Genomic DNA, 21,201 nt, shown 5'->3' with positions numbered 1-21,201 from the left:
TTTCGGTTTCCTCTCTCCCCCAGGGCAGGGTTTGCTGGCTGCCATAAAACTGTACGCAAAACGCTGCTCCGCCCGTGGGCCCGGCTCTTACAACCCAGCAAGACTGAAAGAAAATTCGTTTAGGATTATTCAAGTGGAATTTTGCTTTCGGAGGAAGGATGCCATGAATTACAAAAAGACGTAAAGAGTTGTGGGAAGCAAAATAAGCGTTTTCCCCCATAGTGACAGCATTCCCTTATTTTAAGGCTCTTCAGAGACATCAACAGCCTGCGTAGTCCATAAACACAGGGGGACGTTCGGGTTAGTTTAAACGACCGCTGGATGTCACTATTGCTTTGAAAATGGACATCTACTCAGCCGTGCGGTGACAGCAGCTTGGAAATGCTGCTCAACGGTCTACGGGCCCTCCCCAGACACACAACATGTTAGTGCAGATTACCAGGACGTGAGAAATAAATCCACGGTAACTTGGTTTTCACTACATGGAAGTTTATTACGAAAGTTAAACATACAACACAAAGTAGCAAAAGCAATCGTGTAGCTTAAGGCAACTCTGACAGGAGATGAATTCAAGAAAGATGATGCAACTTCAGTTTAAATAGAAATTATGAAAAATATCAAATTGCATCAATAACTTAAAATGCACTTTAAAAAGTCTGCGCTAACCAGCAGAGGGTAAGGGCTTGTGATCTTAACGCCAGCATTAAGATATCATAAGCAGCAGAATGCTAAATGATGATAGGGAAAGTTCAGTATTTACACAAAGATAGCAATGTTAATATTTGATAGCATAATTTCCTGTGTACTTATGGTTTAAAACCACCGTCTGAAACATTAGGAAAACCTTTTAAAATAAATCTTCAGACTATTCCATCAAAAATACACAGATGGCAGAGAAGATGCAAGGCTAGGGATGCGTGTGTATGCATGCGTGTCCCTTAAATAACTCATTGCAGCAACACTTTAGAAAAACTATTTCTCTGGGGGGGGGGGGAAGAAGAGCAAGAAGAATACGTGGCCAGAGTGAAAAAGGTTATCTTTCAGGTGAATCACATTTAAATTGAAGTATCAAAATATTTATATTTGATGACATTTCTCACAGTTTACAGTTATTGACATTAAGTGAATGTTAAATATTCACACTATTAACATACAAAGATTCTCCTTCACATTGACACTTGTTTATATTTTTTGCAAGACCTCTTTTGCATCAATTGTTTTGCCATTAATGAGGAATGTAATCATCTTAATTATAGAATTAATTTAATAAAGATTTAACCGTTCTAATCATACACAGTTTCTGCTTTCAAAAACCATTCTTAAAATACTGAAACTAGATCATTTTTAAAATGTATTTAAATGACACTTTTAATCAGGCTGTACAGAAAGCACCGCATTTTGACAATGCCAAATGACATCACGTTTCCAACCTATTTTCTTAGAATATTGGACACAATGAAGAACTCGGAACAAGTCCATTGACCAAAACCCCCCAACACAACTCAAATTAGCTCATCCCAAATCTTACCCTGTTAGAAAATGCGATATATACTGCAATGTAGTTTTAATTCGCGTAAGATTTTAATAGACGTGTCCTATGCACAGTACGAGATTTTCTGCACACAACCTCATCTCAACTTTTCACCATTCAGCACAACTTTACAAAAAGCATAAGATATAAAATATACTTAAAGCAGCTATCTTAAACATGATTTAATACATATCACCTTGGCAGCTGATCACTTTTGCTCCCAGTATAGCATGCTGTCAAATCTAATCAGAGTTGCAGTATCCCTTTTAAGAACTATTTAAAAAAATCCCTGAATAAAACAGAAGCCAGCCTGCGACTTCCTATGAGTTTCAGTAAAGTACTATATACAGGGGTATAACAACCACCCAAACTCACTTTAATACAGAATAAAATCTAAGATAGATACTGGGGTAGAATGCATGAATACACACACACTTCTTTGTGTGTGTATATATCTATATATATAAGATACCATTTAAAAAGTGGAACCAATGAATTGTTAGCAGTTAAAAGAATACTGCAACTATAACATACAAACCTGTATGGTTTGAAATTTGATTCCAACAGCTCTGCATCACTGGGTTTTAGCTTGGAAATATGCAAAGTAATGTCAGCAGTTTTCAAAAGGTCTTGCAAATTTAGAAAAAAGAAAACTGAAGGAAAGGTTAAGAATACATATCTAAAGTAAAGCAGGAGCACAATAAGGACAATCAAAGTTTCCAAAAGCCCATATTAAAAAAAGCTTGGAATGCATTGGCTTCCAGCAGTTTACAAAAACAAAACAAAAAATTAATCTGTAATATCTTGACCTATTTTTAAGTGAATTTTTATTACAGTTGAGAAAAATGGTTTCATAGCTGCATAAGTTTCCATTTCACTAAAATAGTGCCAACAAAAGTAAGTTTGCATAGAAAAACAAAATTTCAAATTGCCACTGGCTACATGCTTAAAATGGGAAATGCAGGTATCGTAACATAAACATAGTGCAAACCATGGCAGTTCATGGTGATTTTGACTGCCGCAGGTCAGGAAACAGACCATAGTATACCCAGTTATCACAGTTTCTGGTCTTTCATTCTATCCTTTGCCAAGTAGAAGCAATGTATGTGTGCAGACCCAAGGCATGCCTGCTACTGTCGATTAACGTAGTTTGAGGTCATCGCCACTTCCTAGGTTAGATCCAGGACTAGGGTCTTGTTGCCTTCTTGCCTACAGTAAACAAACATATTTAGAATCCAAAAAATTATTTAGAAATTATCAGTTAAATGTATTAAGCACATGCATAAGACCACAGACAATTTTAAAGCAGAAAATTTACATTTCAAGCAAGAACCAAGGCATTCACTTCTAACATCAAATCATCCCCTTCCCTCCCTCCCCCCAAACCCCATCCCATCTCTAGAGGGGTGCCGAGCTTTGGCTGCTCCTCGCCATCCCGTTCGGGGCCGGCAAGGCTGGAGGCTCTCTCTGCTCGGAAAAGACCCCAGAGACAGCACGGGCACACACGTGTGCACCCCCAGACTCAGCCTGCGGCGGGGATGCTGCTCAGTATCACTCGATATCAATTGACAAGAGACTTTGAGAAAAACAGTAAGGCAACAGTTTTGTGCCTCTTCCGCCAAAACACATTTTTGCTTTGAAATTCCCTTCTGTTAACTGTTTTTGTGAACGCTCTCAGGATCAGGATCTTGAGGAGAAAGGCTACAATGCAAGGTGGCAAGGTAGGTTGCATCGTTCCCGCATAAATCCCCCCTCCATATATTTGAGTGACAAACATTGAATTCAGCTTTCTTTTGGAACAAAGAGACTTCTACTTTTATACATTAACTACCCAATACAATCTAATCCATAGGTTTTGACTGAAACAGTTAAACACTTCTTAAAGTTGGAGTTTCTCTGCAGCATATATTTCATTTTTTTGTCAAACCTCTATAATTAACAATAATTCAAAACTGAGAACACTCTGATGCTTACGATTGTGTCCCTGTATTAGAAAACATTCATAATGTCAGTTTGCCTTCAAAATAAATGGCTCTGTTAAACTGCTTGAGTTGACAGCAATTTCAAGAGGAAATTAAGGACTGTCAATGTCGGTCATAGTAAAAACAGACTGTTACCTAGTATCTCCATCTGAGGAATGAACATATAGATTTGTCCTCTGGGACAAACAGGTTTCTTGCCTGTTGATTCACTGTTATTCTCTTGCTGAGCAAGTAAAGAGCCATCCTTCCAGAAATATGACCAAGGAGCACTCTCTTCTCCTTCACTGTATTAGGCATGTAATACTGTTTTATTGTGCGCTTCTAAAAATGCAACGCTGAATTCTTTCCTGCTTTGCTTGGAGAGCAAGATCTATTTAAGAATGAAACAGTTTATTCTTCATGTTATGGATATGCCAGCTTAAAAATGAATTCCAGGAGGGAAAAAAAGCTATTCATCTGCAATAAATGTTAAAGATTTCAAAAGCATCTACTTTTAAAAAAGAAATTAGCAAAAGATGGTAAATATGCATATTGTTATTATTATTAAAGGGCAACTAAGTTCTCCCCTTCTTGCAACATTAAACATCTCCACACATTTTAGACGACAGCTATGCTGCATTTCTTCTAAGGCAGCATAGATTAGCTGATAGCAAGATTTAGCCTTCATCCACCAGGAACGTGTGCAGAAAAATACAGTTGAAGAGAAAGCCCAAGATGTCTCCTGCCAGACAGAGCTTAATGAGGGCGGACAAGTGTTGTGTGCCACTTCTGCAACTGAACATCACGCTCCTTCCCCTTGATTCAAACCCATAGCCTGAGTATTTCTCCTCTGTACACACGCAGGCTGTTTTTAAAGCCTGCTGCCTTTTGCTTCCTCAGTGTCTCAGAACCCCGTTTTCTCCTCTTCACCCTCCAACCAAGCACAGAAAGCTTCTAAGCTTCCGCTTTGCCCAATGGTCATAGATCACAGCTTCGATTTTAATCACTCGATTAGCTTCCTTCCCACACTGCTCAGCTTCAGCTTTGCATACTCTACTTCTCCAGGCTGCCTGCTGCCCTCTGCCTCTTTTTGCTCCTCTAACACTAACAATCTCAGTTGAACTGGCCAGTTGTGAAAACACCTTTGTGCACACAAATACTCCCCTCCATCACCTCTTCTGCTGCATTATTTGTCCCTCTTTCGACTACAAGTGGCCAAGAGCGATGCAACTGCTGCTCAGAGACGTTCTTGGGGTGCTTCTGAGTCATTTACTGACAGCGAGGACGTCTTCCCACCACAACTGAAGTTACCCCAGGTCACAACATGCTGCGTGCTTTGTCCCACGCTAAACTGCATCTCCAGACACCAGCCACTCTCAAGTTCTCAGAAACTGGGCAGCAGTAGCCTGTATTGCCCACAAATCTGAATAAAGAGCTTTGACTTAAGCATCCAACATCCATTCACAGCTCAGGACTAGGTAACAGGGTGGTAGGTCTTCAAAACACATCCAAAGCAATCGAGTTTGTTCCCTGAAAGTTACAGGGAAATTGTCCTAAAAAGGCTTGATTTCTGTCTGCCAAACTGAAATCATGGAGATATTAATGACTTCCTGTACGAGGATGACAAAGGTAGTAACAGCTACAACCGACTTGAGAAAAGGGGAGACAAAACGCATTTTATCTCTTCTGACATTCCCCCCCTCCCCCCCAGTGAGGATCATCTACATTTTTCTCAGTTTTCAAGTAGCACATGTTAAAACTAATACACTGCAAATGCTGCAACTAAATACTTTAAAAACCATTCATGCACTTAAATTTCAAAGCACTCCTACTACTCTGGGAACATTTGAGACATGCCAGCCATTTTTTAAGCCATGCTAGTATCTTGATATTTTTATGTTTGCAGAGTGTCTAGCTGGCACTTTGCCCTGTAACTACCAACCCACTCCAAATAGCATCAGGGGCCGCATTCTCAGCTGGTGGAAGTCATCACCACACAAGCGCTATTCAGTAGAGCCCCATTAGCTTCACCAGCTGAAATAACCTGCCACCTTCAGTGCTAGAACAAACAAACTCTCCCAAAAAGCGCACAAAACAAGTGCTACTTCCTTGCGCAGCCTTTTCACACGTCGTTGAGAGAGGCAGAAACAGGCCTAACGCAGGCAGCTGCAGCAGGGAAAACATGCAGTTCAGGTATGTATCAAGTTTACACAACAGCACTGGATAATACAAGTATTTCAACTAAATCGTGGCCAAGAGTGACGCGACTGCTGCTCAGAGATGTTCCTGTGGTGCTTCTGAGTCATTTACTGACAGCGAGGTCTTCCCACCACAACTGAAGTTACCCCAGGTCATACCATGCTGCGTGCTTTGTCCCACACTAAGCTGCAAATAAGCCAAACGCTGTCAACTCCCAAACCCTCCACCACAAGCTGCCAGTGTCATTTTCTCCAGTTTGGACTCTTCTTTCTCTGCACGTTTCCTTATCTACTATTCTTTTTGCCTGGCTCATTTTGCTCTGCTTGGAAATGCAATTGGTGAGCTTCTCCCATAAGGAGGAGGAGTTTTGCCTCCGTCTCCTCTTTAAATGATGATTTAAAGTCATGCTTTCTTTTCCTGTAAATAACCCCATTCTCATAGTTCATTCAATAAATCCCTCTAGTAATCAGCATGTTTTCAGGAAGGTTGTTTCCTCCTGCACATTTCTTTAGGGTCATGTTGCCGTTATTGCTCAGAATCACATGTTTTAAATATCACATTTGCTATCCAGGACATTTATGTATTTAATAGTATAGTCAGCTAGAGTTTAGACTTCGGGGAAAGACCTCTTGCTCTATCTACACTGATCATACTCAGACTAAAGGAAAGTATGTTTCTCCTACATGCAGGAAAACAGAAACTGCCAGGCAGCATAACTGTTGATGCACAAACCCCCCAATTTTTCAGTAATCTGAGGAATCACATTAAAATAAATAGGTCTCATCACATGCAGTGCTAAAGATTTTAAATGCTAAAAGGCATATTCCTTCCAGCCACCGAAACAACTTTTTGACCATCAATATAACCGTGGAAAGGTTAATGAGTGAAAGTCATGCTTAATTTTTTCTTCAACAAGAAAGTAAACCAGGATGTAAAGCTTTGCCTAATACAAAATGGCTGTCCTGCAAGCCTAAATTCATACTTCCAGACAATTTTAAGACTTGTACTAAAATTAACAGAAGGAAAACAGTTCCTCTTTGCACACATTTCTGCTATTGTCCAAGACTATAATGACGTTTTGTCTTTAACTGTCTCCCTTTTCTTTTAGGGAGAAACAAAGGCACGCATTATCTTAAAGAGTTACCAAAATCCTATTTACACTGATCTATTTTGTTACTAGTTCTGTACTCAATACACTTTTTTCATACTTACTAGAAAAAATAGCATGTTAATGCTACTGTACTTCTGCTTTAAAAGCAGCAGTTTCCTCTTCAGAACCCAAATTATACGCACAGCAATTTTATTGTCAAATTCCAACGAGGACTCCAACGCACAAGGAACATATGGTTGCATTTACAGTTTTCCGAAAGTGGCCTTTTCTTTCAGAACATATGAAAGAATTCGCATGATTTATGACATCACTGCGACTCGCAGGGTTTGCAGAAGCCACTACTGAACAACTACCAGATTTGCCCTTTCAAGGGATATGCAAAAGGCATGACAAATTACCCTCAAATGCACTGAAAGCCATCATTACAATATCTTACTAGTATATGCGGATAAAGGTGCAATTTTGCATTTCAGTAAGGGGGATTTACACGTGGAACTTCTAAATGGCGGAGTGACAGCTCAGCCTTGCTTAGTAGCTCTTCTTTATTTGTACTATACTACTACGTAAGAACACATACGTGTGAAACATCCATATTCTGTCAGTCAGTATCCTGCCAGAGCACACGAGCACAGTATGCAATGACTGCTATTGCGCTTTACACGTTGAAAACATTTTACAGCTCTATATAACACTAAAAACGCTCCAGTGCTGAAACATGGCCATTTCTGAAATGAGGAACAGGAGAAATCACCTCATACGCAGAAAGCAAGTGTACTGCAGAGTATCAGGAAGCAGGTGATATTTTTGGCTGCTGACAAAGGGCAAAAATACAACTTTCATTAAAAAATGCCTCAAGATTCTGAATGTTCACTTGCAGAAGAACCCATATAGTGTTATCTGAAAGTTCTCCTCCCAATATACTACAAGTTAAAAGTTCCCCTTTACAGATGTAAAGATGGCAATTTCCAGTATTCTCCGCTTTGGTTCCCATACCCTCAGCACAGCTAATCAATCCTCTGAATTGCAGCATTTGCTGTAATTTCTGAAATGCAGATCTTATGACTATGAAGCCATGCAGAAGCATCAGAATTACTCTTAGTGAGTAATGAGCCCAGCTTTGCAAAGATAAAGGAGCCTTGCTTTGATTCAAAAAGATGCATCTATCTTTCTCAATTGGGAAATGGAACATTCTGCCATGAGTCATGCATAATGAGTCACGAGAAAACAGCGGTTATTCATCTTACCTCAGCATATTTCATTTTTCAGTAAAATGCTGGGTTTAAATTTGAAGAAGGAATATGTTGAATGTTATGCAGCTGCTACTCAGTGAAAGGCTCTAAACTCAAATACAGTTGTCTGAGCTGCTAAATCATTCCCTTGATGTCAAACCTGGAGTTTTCAAAGTGATGCAGCAGGAAGTCTGTTGGCACAAGTACTGGGTCGTGAGAAAAACTTGCTAATAGTACACAGATCCCACCATGCTGGTAACGTTCCTAAAACTGAATGTGTTTTAATCAACACAAACAGTTTCCTTCCAAATATCCTGAAATTGAATGGTTAATGCAATGGATACGCATCGAGTTAATACCCAAAAATACTCTGCACTCGGCTTTCAGCACATGAAGCCACGCAAATCTTCTGCAATACGGAAGGAATTATAACTGGCCACAAGCCATTTAAAACCTCTAAACTCGGAGATGGTATGATGATTGACTGAAAGAATTGCAGGAACGTATTTGGCAAAAAGCATTTCAAAGCCTCCTGTAAAATGCTATTCTACATTTATTCCCACTGAACTGGTCTACTGACACCACAGGTTGAATAACATACTAACAAAGAACAGGAAAGTTTGTAACGAAATCACCCCGGACTTGAAGGCAAACAAAACCAAAGGTTATCCACTGCAGTACTCCTACACCTATGGTCACTTCAACCTTCCTCCAACCTGAGCCTTCTCCAAGCCCAAACACAGGCTAACTGGTTTGGGCTATAAGTCATACTGGAGTATGACTTAATAGCTGTAGTTTGTTAATTTTCTTCTTAATAAATGAGCTTGAAGTTATTGAATTGTTAATGAGAAATTGTGACTCGTTTGGACAAGGATCGTTATTGGAGCATTTCCATCTGTTACTGGGGCACTTAGGTAAAAGCAGTTCCAAGAATAACGGCAGCTGAGGAAGAAGGCACACAAGCGCTTCCCTCCCGCGGCCAGGACAGCTGGACACCACCCTCCTCCTCCTCTTCCCACTCAACCCTGACCCATGCTGCACTTTGGCACATCTTCAACAGTACCAGTATCGTTTTCTTAAACTGTCTTTGAAGATACAACTTGTCAAACATAAGTGCCTCTAACTCAACACACCAGACCTTATGGGATGGATCCCTAAGCACAGAAATTCTTCCATCTGTTGGGCATGGATTTGGGCACATACCTGACAAAAACTCCCTTCACCATATGAGTTCATCAGAAAAACATAACACTGTCCCAAAGCATCACTTAATGTTGATAGCTCTGAGAGAACTGAGGAAGCTGGAGCTAAATCTATGAACGATGAACATGGTCGGCATGAAGATGACCCTCCCTTTACAAGAATCACTCAAAATAAGCACACAGAATTGGGACCTCTGAACACAAGGCAGTAAAATCAGAAAAACAATCTGCCCTGTTTATGCACTTGGGATGCTAGTGAAAGAGAGGGAATCGAGGAGGACAGAATTTGGAGAAGGTCTGTCACAAAGAGTAGCCAAAATAATATCTTTTCACGGACAACTCTGCTGCAATTCTTTTATTGCATTCTGGCAGTTGCATACTGCTGAAAAAGAGATGCATTATGTGCCTTTGCATCTGTCATCTATAATTTACTAAATAAGTGAAAAAAATCAGGCTATGTTATGAAAAACTAAACAGTCAACATTTGGATTCTCTTAGAATGACTGCCAACCTACTGAAAATAATTTAAAAACAAAGTAACAACAAAACCCTTGAACTTGAGAACATATTGCAGATGATTTTATTTAAAAAGAGCACGCAGTACTCAAAGAAAATGAGCAGTTAAGTACTTAAGTGAGGACAACCTTGTTTTTTCTTTCTTTTTCTTTTTTTAATGAATTATCTGTCTTGCTAACCTAGGCAGACCAGCACGAAGCAACGAATAGGAAGGCTCTTCTCCAAATCCCTGATTAATAAGAACTCCTCCTGCAGATATTTGAACACGGTCAGAATTCTGTCCACGCCTCCATTTCAATTACCGTGCGTTATACAATGTTCAAGGGAAGAAGAGGGGAAACGCGGCCTCCTCAGAACTAAGGTCGGCAAAGCAGCGCCAGTCACAGACGCTAACAGTGACAATCTGTACCAGGGCATCTCGCGCCGCGGCTAGCCTGCGGGAGCAGCCGGTACGCTCCCAGGTCTGCCAGGTTTGCAGAGAGCCTCCCTCGCAGCCTCCACTTCAGCATCCAAACGACTCCCTAGGAACAGGGACCTCCGCACCGAAGAGGGCTCCGTGCGCTGAGCTGCTTCTCCCCACCGGCTACCAGGGAGCTGCGCAGCGCGGCCAGGCCAAGCAGGCACACCCTGGCCGTGAATTCCCGACACGCTGCTGCCCCGAGTCGTCGCAGCGTCTGCATCTTCGCTTAAAGTGTATCATGAAGCTACAGACAGGGATCAACGGGATTAAAGTAAGGGCAAGCTAGAAAGAAAAGCATGGGAATGCAGCAAGCTTTTAAGTTTATAGTACATATTAGTTAAATTTCCACTTCTGCATGAACACTTTTTTTCCAGGGGTAAAAGCTTGTAAGGCACCATTTTAGAAAGAATTGCTTGAAGGTTGGTACAGAGGTTATAAATTTATAATTAACATTGATTGCCTCCAGACAGTATTCCTCTGTTGCTCAGCCCCTTCCTAACCTTCATTGACTGAAAGAAGATGCTTATATTACAGTATTCTCTGATTTGCAAAATTGATCCTCTCTGTACTATATTCAGCATTGATTCTGTACAGCACAAATTGTTTTTTCTGATATATGCATTCATAGCTCTTTTACCCAAATACTGGCTATTTAGAAGTTCTTGCAAAACAATCTAGTGCTAACTTTACTGGTCCTACTTGTACTATGCTCGTAGCACAAAATCTTTTAAGGCAATATATACATACACAGTTTAGTATTTTTTTTTCAAAAAAAATAGGTATATATCTAAAATATAAACAAACTTATGCTATACCTAAACACGGGCATGTACCAAGCCTCCACTATTCTCTGCATAAAGGGAAACTAAAAACTGGTTTTCTCCTCCCCACATCCAGAAAGCTTTATTAAGCTTCATACTTTTTTTTTTTAAATCATTGTAGGTTTGGAGAATACATGTCATTAAAAAGTAGTAATGAAGTTTGTTCCAGAACAGCTTTTGAGAAAGCAACTCAAAATACTTACAAATGGAAAGGAAGAAAAAAGAAAAAAGCTTATTGGAATATTGTATTTTCTTCTGAAGCAAGTTGTATTTAACCAAAATAAATATATAATTGGTTAGAGTATCTGCTTACGATGGTAGTTTCAACTTAATTTTCTGTTTCTTTAAATAAGGAAAAAAAAAAAAAAAAAAAAAAGAGTAACTCTTCTGCCTGGAAGATTGAGGAGAATAAGAAAACTAGTCCTGTTACTTGATTTCATATTCCTGGTGAACTGTTTGCATTTCTTTAACTTCTAGGAGTCCACAGCTTTGAGCAAAATGAAATGCTTATTTTCCAATTCAACTCAATTCTCAAACAGTTGTACACAGAATGTGTAGAAAATAGAGGGCAGAACTGATTATTTAAGATTTAGGTAAATTTTTATTCCAGCAACTTTTATACTTTTTTCCCTTGTATTTTTGGTGCTTTTTATTGTAGGGAATTTTTAGTGGAAAGAGCAACAAAAAGTTTCAAAAGTGAACTTTTTCAGAGAAATGTGAAGCTTTAAAATTGGGAATTTCATGCAGTTTCCTAAAATGGCTCTGCTTACCCATTAATGCACTTTATATTTAGCACAAGACCGCAAACAGACAAGATTGCTAGACTAGACTGTTTCAGGGAAGAGCAAACCACTTTGCTTCTTTATTTTAGCAATGCTGCAAGTAAAGAGCACTGCAGTAATACGGGAAGCGAACACAAAATAGAATATTAAATTTCAAAAACGCTTCATTGAACAAACTGCACTGGAAAAATCAAGCACAAAACCAAGCAAGTAAAGCAATCAGTAGAGCATCTTTAGCTCAAGAGTAACAGACAAGCACAAAACTCAGCTCTCAAATAGGTTGCTTTTGTGAAGGTTTGTTTTGCATAGGCAGACTAACTCGAAAATGGAAACAACTCTGCAGACATGATGAAATAGCAACACAAGATTTCCTCTTCTCTTCCTTCATTCCCTTGCTGAAAGGCCACTGCTTTGCACCCTCCGTGCCAGCGAACGGCTGGCAGGAGGCACCTGCGGGCTGCTTTTCTGGACCGAACGCAGGCTGCTACTTCCAGCATATTCCGATTTCACTAACGAGAGGCCTGCGAATCCTAGTTGTTCTGGACTGCATAATGCACTTTCCATCACATTACTAAGGACAGAATACTGAATAAAAAACAAAGATTTTTTTAGACACATTCTTGAGTCTTCCACCAGACAGCAACCTCACAGTAATTTCTGCAGAACACTTCTTATCCTAACACTGCACGCTGGTCATTCATACCGAAACCATTAGAGAAGAAAAACAGAAAAAAAAATGATGCAAAAAGAATTTCATTTATGCTCCTAATACTAATTGCAAAAATTGTAGGGATAAAGACATAACAAAAAACTATGCATCTCACCAGCAGCTCTTCAATCTCCTCATTCTCCTTCTACCATTTTGGCAAGAGGAAACAAAGCACAAATATTTCAAGTTCATATGCCTGGTTCAATCATATCAGATCCAGAATATAGCAGTAAAGTAATGACCTTGGACCCAGTCTGCCATGGTTTGGCACTCACTTATGGAAAGACAGAACTGTTTTAAGCGAGTATGAGCTCATTAAACAGTGCAAGTTTGCTAAGCAGCCCAATGCTCCTAAATGAAAATTTGTACAATTTATTTTTACAGCAAGCCTTAGGGATAAGGTCTTTCTCCATGTGTATCATTAAATATTTACTGTCACAACATTCCAATGTTTCTGTAAACGTGAATACACAATACTAATTTTGAAGGCATTAATTTAAAGCACTCACCAGCTTCAAAAGCATCTTTAAGATAGAGGAATTCTGAATGCAGTGAGGCAAGATTTGCACAGATTTGACTGATCTACCTAAGCTGACAAAAAACAGAAGCATCTCAAATTCAAAACTGAAACTATGTTAAAATATAACAGAACACACTTCAACTCAGAGGCACTTAAAAACAATTAAAACTCGTAAATCCATTTGCACCTGAAAGTGTACCATCCTATTCACACTAGCTGAGTGCTGTAATTACAGAAAAAAAAAAAAAAGGTCATTTATGGAAATTCAGGCACAATCTATCAAAACCACTGCTGACTCTGATCTCAGATTCAAAAGATGTGTTCACTAAAATAAAAGTCTGTTATGGTACTGATGCTGTGAATAGGAAGCTTAGTATGTAACGCAAGGTTGGCAAACAAATCTGACAATGCTTTTCTTTCCTCTTTTTAAAAGGAGGATTAACAATGAAAATTAAAATAGTAGATAATTATTCCTAAATTGCTGTTTTCCTCCCCTTCAAAGAGTTACCATTCTAACATCTAACTATCAAAAACATAACACAAACCACTTCATCTTTTCAACAAACTACTTTGGGATCACTCTTTGGCAAGAACATACCACTGTGTTTTGAATGTCTGCACAGGGACTTCAAATAGGGAATCTTTTCTACAGAGAAAGCTGTATAAATAATCGAACCTCTGATCATTTTCATATGCTGCCAGGCTTTGGATGGATGAATGTTTCCAAAGAGCTGGCGCCTCTGCTCTGGGTAGGAGTGGGTGGAATATTATAAGATTCCCCTTCCCTTCTCTCCCCCACTGAACCAGAATCTGGTCTCTATTAAAGGCATTTCAGCTACAATATCACTTTGAAATCTGATTTTACAGCGTTGCAATTCCTGTAACAAACTTTGAACAGGATTTCACCAGTGTTAAAGTCCACCAGCTTCTAGTTTTACTGCCACGCCATGCTTAGCAGGGAAGATAGATTTTTAACTTCCAGTAATGGCAAAAGGTATAGATTTACTACAGAAAAAAAGAGTTATGCTGTAGGAAACTCCAACTGTAAGTAGCATAACATAGAAATTCACTCAGCACACTTAGAACCCACCTCTTCTAACACCCTACAAGAACTTCTTCCAATATCGTCTCTGTAGGTCAAACTGCATCGTTAGTTCCATTACTGAAATTACGCAAGCAGTACGTAATACAGTTTGACTAACATTCTTGTAACCGTCAGCAATGCGATCATCAGAAGGGAATAACTGACAAACCATAGACTGACTGTGCAAGCACTGGAAATTTTGATACAAGTCACAATGCAAGAAACATGGGAATGCACAGCAGTGATTTGTGCATTCCTCTCCGTCACAAATTCCTTTCCGTTTATATGATCATGAGTACTGTATTTACGTGCTTACTGATTAAAGCACATTTGACTTGGCTTGAATTCTGTATTAGAATACAACTGAAGTGAAAGTCAGGCAAACAATGAATGGTTCTAAAACATGATTCCTCCTTAGGCATGAATTTTAAGGCTCCTTCCCCCGCCCTCCTTCCTCCAAAAGATCCTGGTTTTTATGCAGTCTTAAGATTCAGAGTGCAAAAGCTCAGCTGTAAACATTCCAGATATGTAGCCAGGAAAAATTTCCCCAAAACACAAAAAAGAAAACTGAAATTTAAAAACCAATTACAGAACTACTACTAGTTGAGGCAAAAAACTGTTGGTTACGTATATTAAAATTGTACAGTAAATTAAAAAATAAAGTGCACACAAATTTATCACAATTAAAAAAATTCATGCATTTTTATATTACATAAACTTCAAGTTCCTTTGGTAGCATTTTCATTCCACTTATACACAATTTAAATAATTTTTCCCTTTCTTCCTTTTTGTAGGTGATCTCTAACAGTGTTTTAGAGATGGAACAATGTCTATTCTTGTTTTAAGAGACTTTTCCCCCTTTTCTCTCATTCTTATTGCTCTGTGCCTTCCCTTTTCACCTGGAAGGCAGGAACATTTGTGTAACCATCTCTGTATCAGTTAGCATGCAGAAGGGAAGGAATGTAGCAACAACAATGATCAAGTTTTCTAAAATCTGCAGCAGGAACAGATTGGTCACATTTGATTACCAGAAAGTTTAGACTACAGATCTGATGAAGTAGAAAGATCTTAAGGCAGAGAAATTCAAATAAACAGTTTCCTCAAAATTCTCTGCCCAATCTACAACTTGCCAACTCTTCCCCATGCACTACTGGTCTTCTTACAGCTCTCCCCTTTCTGACATCTCTGAGCAGCTGCTTTTCATTCCCTTTTCTGGCTCCTCTTTCCTTGATCCCAGTAATTTCCCCTCTCATCAATAAGGAAAAAGGGTTTAAGACTGTGGGGCCCCAAAGCAGCAAAGAACAAGGAAGGGAGAACTAGATCAGCAAAATGGAGGTAGGGAATAATGCTAGAGAAAAAGGTGAGAGGAAAGCAAAACTAAACCTAACGGACAGAGCAGATTACCAGCGAACAGATTCGGTTGGTACAGTGTTTACCACAGCACAAGGTAGCCAACTACAAAATTATCTGCCAGCAGCTCCCCAAGCCTTTCCAGTGTCCAAGATGTATGGGGTAGAAGGGCCCTCTATCTGCTATTAAAAAAACAAACAAACAAAACTGTTTGTTTTTTAATCTAGCAGCTCTGCAAAAGATCTAGCCTTAAACCTTAATATCCACAAAAAGATCACCTACAGAGAGGAAAAAAAGGTAATGTAAGAGCATTCTTAACTTAAGCTTCAAAAACTTGAAATTTCTTTTAAGAGTGTTAAAACAATACATTTTGCAAACACACACACGCACACCACAACATTGTACGGACAGACAAGTTATTGCAAACAAGCTAGAGTTTTGGGAAAGTACTAACCAGTTACTGACAGCAGCTGTGAAACCCTCACCTCCATTTCCTCCCGATGAGACCTGTCTCTATCCTCGAATTCACGAGTTCTTCTCCGAGCTTCTTCAAAGGCTTGCTGTGCCAATGCATCCTCCTGCTACCAAAGCAGACGACAGAGTGACACAACAGCCTACCCTCACCTCCACCAGACTGTGTTCCTTCTGAACGCGATAGACCTGACAATGTCAGGCTAATCTGTCCTACAGCAGCTGCCAGGACACCGACATGTGCGTTAGTTATCCCTGCAGCTGCTAACACAGGTTAGGGAATTACTGCTCCCCTTCATTACTGCAGTAGAGGTGACCAAACCTGCAACGCAGCCACTACTTGGATGCATTTTCTAAGTACAAACTGCTTTTCAGAAGTATTTATTTTCTAAACGTTAGGAATTTAAAGGAAATCTCAAAAGTTATATGAAAGAGACAATGCATTTTACTCTCTTTATAAAAAGTAACTTTGAAGACAGTATTTACAGATGTATCTGATTAGAGTTCATTGACATCATAATACAAAAGTAATTAATTCTCTCCTTTCCATTGAAAAAGTATTATATAAATTATAGATTAAATGCTTCATTTTCTCAAGTTGTTGAAGGTGAATCAGCAGAAACATTCATAATCGTTATGTATCATTTAAGTTTAGTTGCACTAGAAAATGCAAAGCACTAGTTATTCCTTCACTAATGCGTGCACGTGCACACACAGTTCAGAGGAAACCTAAAGGTCTTCTATAGCTCTATTCTTTAATACAATAGCTTATGCACAGGAATAATTTTAATGAAAGCACAAAAAAACCCTTTATTTTTCCAATAGAAAATAAAAATCAAAGTTGTAAATCAAAGTTCTGTTCCCCACCAACATTTTACGGTGTTCACAATGGAGCAGCCAGTTCTAAACAAGAACAATAAAACAGTGAAGAATAAACTGAATCACTTCTCTCTCCTTGTAACGCTTCAGTTATAATTGTCATTAACTCTGCTTAGGGTGCCCATAAACACACACACATTATTTTCAAGTTGACAGCCCTCCTAGAAAAATAAAAAGTGTAACCTTGACAGAGGACAAAAACATTACAAGAACCCAACTAAATTTTTATACACCAAGGGATTAAGCGCATAAATTTTTTAATTCAAGATAAAACGTCTCTAGTCTGAGAACACGTTAGATGGCTTTTTTTGCCCAAGGCACAGTTCTGCACCCCGAAGCTACGCCGTGAAACGATGCGAGCGAGTGCCCCTTGCGGCCCAGCACAGCTAAATGCAAACACCTGCCAATCAATACCTCTCCGCAGCCACCTTCCCGGAACACCATGCTGAAGGGCGATGTTTAAAGCTGCCAGCAAGAAAACATTTTGACACGATCCACTATTTTTAAAAGTGGGATTTGGCCCTTTCTCTTTTAATGCTCGTGTTCACAGCAACTGAGGTCAGGGAGCGAAAAGCAAGTTTGTTCTTAATAATGCAGGAGGATAGAGATAAAATAGGTAAGTTTGTCTCTCCATGATGACTACAGAAAGTTGCCTTACTTCCAATTTACAGATGCTACGCAAAATGTCATGATCACCCTATCTTTTTCAAACAAATGTAAAGCAAAATTGTGTTGTAAATATATACATTTCACCATCATTTAAAGTAGTCATGTAATAAAAGGCTAATACATAGCCCCAGCCAGAATTTAATTGCCATAATCAGCAAAACCTAAATCCGAATATCAGAGAAGAATCAATACATTAACATCCAGAATGATCACATGTTGACAGCTGAAATCTGTTTACTAATGTCTGAGAGAAGGAAAAAAAAATTACATTAAGTTTAAAAAAGAAAGTCTGCTCTACTTCTGAGGATGTGCTGTAACAGAAATTAAAACAACATGTCTCAGGATCTTGTACTTTGGGAGTTTAATAACCCCTTTCCCCCCCAAATGTCACCCAAATCTACTGAATGTAGCCTAATGAATTTCACTACATTCAACCCGACCATTTATCCATCTGACTTTTAGCCAGTAAGTGTGCTTCCGGTATAAGCCTACTAATAAATAGAAGGATAAGCAAAACATGAGTTTTATCAACATGAAAACAGAACAAAACAACAACAACAACAACAAAAAAAAAGAAAAGAAATTGAGGCTTACACACACAGACACACACACAGAGCTGAGGCTCGAGCCGACACCGCAGCAGTCTGGCAGGAAAAGCTTTAATGAGAACAACAAGTTAGAACTGCAGAATCCACCCAGCGAGAACTGCTCTATTACAGAGGAGATCTGTAAGTACTGGAGACAGGAACAGATGTGAGCTTAATGAGACACAAGCCGAGCACCGAATTCGGGGTATTTCAGCCCCAGATGGGGAAGGCGGTCAAGGACGTGCACAGAGCTTTGTGCCCGTCGGTTAGCCCACCGAAGTCTGAACGAGCAGTGGAATCGGGGCCTCCAAGACAAAAAGGCAAGGCTGCCTCGTAACAAGGTATTAGCATGCTGTGAACTGAACAGAAAAAACAGCAGCCTCAAAGTTACAGTTAAAGTACTTTATTACCATGGTAGTCTTTGGGGAAAAAAAAAAAAAAAGAAAAAGAAAAAAAGAAAAAAAAAAAAGAAAAAGGCTTGTGGCATTCCTCCTGAAGATATTTCTGACCTGGTAGAGGACAGTAGCATTTCAAACAGTGGCAGCAAAGAACAATTTAATCTGATCCCAGCAAGAGGGAGCAGTAAGAGACATGAAAACACAAGAGAATACAAAGACTATTAGACTTTTATAAAGCAAGCTTTCCAGCAAATTGGAGGAGGGGGTAGGGGAAAGGTGCATGGTGAAGAGACAGCCGGCAGGGCTTCATATTATAAGATACCCTGAGTGGCAGAGGCAATAAATATACTGCTTAGCATGAGTCAAATCACTTGAACCCATTCTGCTAGCAATTTATTTTGAGACCAAAAAATCAGCAGTTAGATCAATTTCCACTAGCAATATGAAAAGTGTTTTAGAAACAGAAGCAAACAACTGACACAGGAAGAGGAAATCAAACAACACAGAAGATTGCCCAAAGACCCAAGACTAACAGATACATTATATGCAAATAGAACTTAAATATTTTCATTAATTTGTTTTTTTCTAACTCACGTTTTATGCAAAAAGCCCAGTGCAACACTAAGTTACAGCTGCTTTTCTGTGCTTGTACATAGTGCCTTTGACACTTAACTCCTAGGCACTCCTACTGTAATGAATAACATGACCAATAGCCTCCTATTAAGTGATACTGACAGAAAAATGAAAACAGATTACACACCTGTAATTGAGTACAAAAAAAACCATGTCTCTAAATCCGCACTGTGTTTAATACTTCTAATTCAGCACTCTGAACTCCACGTAAGAATACACTAAATCACTGAGTATTTGCTCAGTGGACAAATACTTTAAGACAAAAAAATTGTTAAACATAGCTAAGAGTATGCACATCAGGAAATTAAAATAATCCAAGATCATGCAAATCATCGGGGTAGTAAAAACCCATTTATAATGAAATTAACACAATAAAATTGAATCTAGGTCATTTCACCATCCTCCTTTATGGATGGTGTCCATTTTTTTTTTTTTTTTTTTTTTACAGGACCCATCACAGTTTGGGAAAGAGTAACTGTGCATCCTTCCGAGCGCACACTCAAAATCAGCCTTCTCGCAGGGCCTAAGTCACATGACTTAAGTGTTACATTTCAAATGCAGTATTCATAGATCAACTCAAAGAATCTGGAGATTTATCTTACACAATCCTCATGGGTCTACATTTGAGCATGCCGGGTAAGCCACTAGACAAAAGGAGTTCTAGTCAGTGGAGTTTACAGCACTCTTCCGAGAAAACACCACCGCAACAGGAACGTAGCTCACTCAAATGCTGACAAAGTAGTGAATGCTATTCCAAATACTGGTGTTCAAGCAAAAACTTGGTTCTGTGGCTCAAACTAACACTCCAGTTAACGTGACCTCACTAATGTGGAAATTGGTTTCTTAAATTTGGGAGAGGCAAGGGCAACACAAAACTTGCAACGATTTGTATATACAATTTGAATATTTTCAACTCCTGGACAGAAACTAATTAATTAATACCCCCCCTCCAGGTCTGCATTTGCAAAATAGGAATGCCGTTTGCATTTAGGTGGAATCTTTTTGTGGGTTCTCACTTGTTTGCTAGTGACTGGCTGCAGTATCAAAACAACTAAGAAGGAAATCCTGAGAAAGGGAGGACTGAGAATGAGAGGCACGCAGTAGAAACAAAATACACCATTATTTTAATCAGTTCCAATGCACAACTGCCAGAAGCAATTTGCCAAGGGGGCACTAACCCCCAAAAGAAACAGTAGAGGCACTAAAGGCAGAAACAAGCAAAGCAGAATACGTGATTGCTACCTGGCTGTATGCTTTCTTCCAGAAGAACAAAATGTCTAGGGTGCAAGAGCACTAACATTCCTTACAAACATGTTTCTGACGCTAGCCATGGGCAGCACAGTTAAGCCCTGCCTTACCTGTGCTCTCTCTTCATCAAATTCCAGGCACCCCATACCATCCAGTCTCTGTAGATCTATCCAGCCTTTCCAGATTACACAGACACCATTCAGAATCATAGGTGCCTTCAAGTACACCTGAAATGAAAAAACAGAACATATGCTATGAATTAGAGAGCATTTACACACACGCACGCACAATGAAAATACTGACGCAGGAAGCTTTTGTGTGCGCTCTTAGAAGGCCATCCAAGCCAGTCGGTAACATGAGATTCTGCTTAGCAGCTTCTCCTGCCTCCTTTCCAAGGACTCATTTTAATCAAGGGAATGCTGTAACTTTTGCCTACCATACTGGATGGAATAAATTTAAGCCATGTTCTCATTTTATAAACTGGCAGACACCACAATTTGGTTAGAAGTCTGTTACTGCTTTCAGTTAAATTAACCTTTTTTCCTCATCAGGTTACCTTCGAGTCCCAAAAAGCAGTAAGCTGCCAGCTAGCGAAGATGCTTAACAAGAGACTTAAATGGTTAAACGAATACATGCCTTCCTACTCTCCAAGGAGGGCTGTATTTTACCCAACACAGGAGTTCCTTCAATAAAAGACAAGTCATGGTTTCTGCCCTCCACAAATACAAAAACAAGTCAGTTTAGTAAAATACATTATGCATATCACAAAAATCTTTGTGTATTTTAGCATTTCAAAAAGGCTTGTTGAAATAACTGACATGGGATCACCAAAAACCACCTA

The 21,201-nt window shown here is 39.3% G+C and overlaps 1 protein-coding gene across 3 annotated transcripts in view; it reads right to left on the bottom strand.

The window, feature by feature from the left end:
- Positions 1 to 472: 472 nt before the first annotated feature.
- Positions 473 to 21,201, bottom strand: part of CBFB (core-binding factor subunit beta) — a 44,500-nt gene continuing 23,771 nt past the window's right edge. Inside the window, exons 4-6 of one of the 3 annotated variants that reach the window (XM_062586259.1) lie at positions 20,471 to 20,587; positions 15,930 to 16,056; positions 473 to 2,740 (exon numbers count right to left, since the gene is read on the bottom strand). In XM_062586259.1, coding sequence (XP_062442243.1) covers positions 2,718 to 2,740; positions 15,930 to 16,056; positions 20,471 to 20,587 — 267 coding nt within the window. In that variant the 3' untranslated portion in view covers positions 473 to 2,717. The remainder of the gene's footprint in view (positions 2,741 to 15,929; positions 16,057 to 20,470; positions 20,588 to 21,201) is intronic. The other 2 variants (XM_062586258.1, XM_062586260.1) reach the window with 2 other exon arrangements.

Source organism: Rhea pennata, chromosome 13, assembly GCF_028389875.1.
Source record: "Rhea pennata isolate bPtePen1 chromosome 13, bPtePen1.pri, whole genome shotgun sequence".
Lineage (NCBI taxonomy): Eukaryota > Metazoa > Chordata > Aves > Rheiformes > Rheidae > Rhea > Rhea pennata.
The sequence above is the reverse complement of the archived record's forward strand: the minus strand, read 5'-3'. Positions and strand labels throughout refer to the sequence as shown.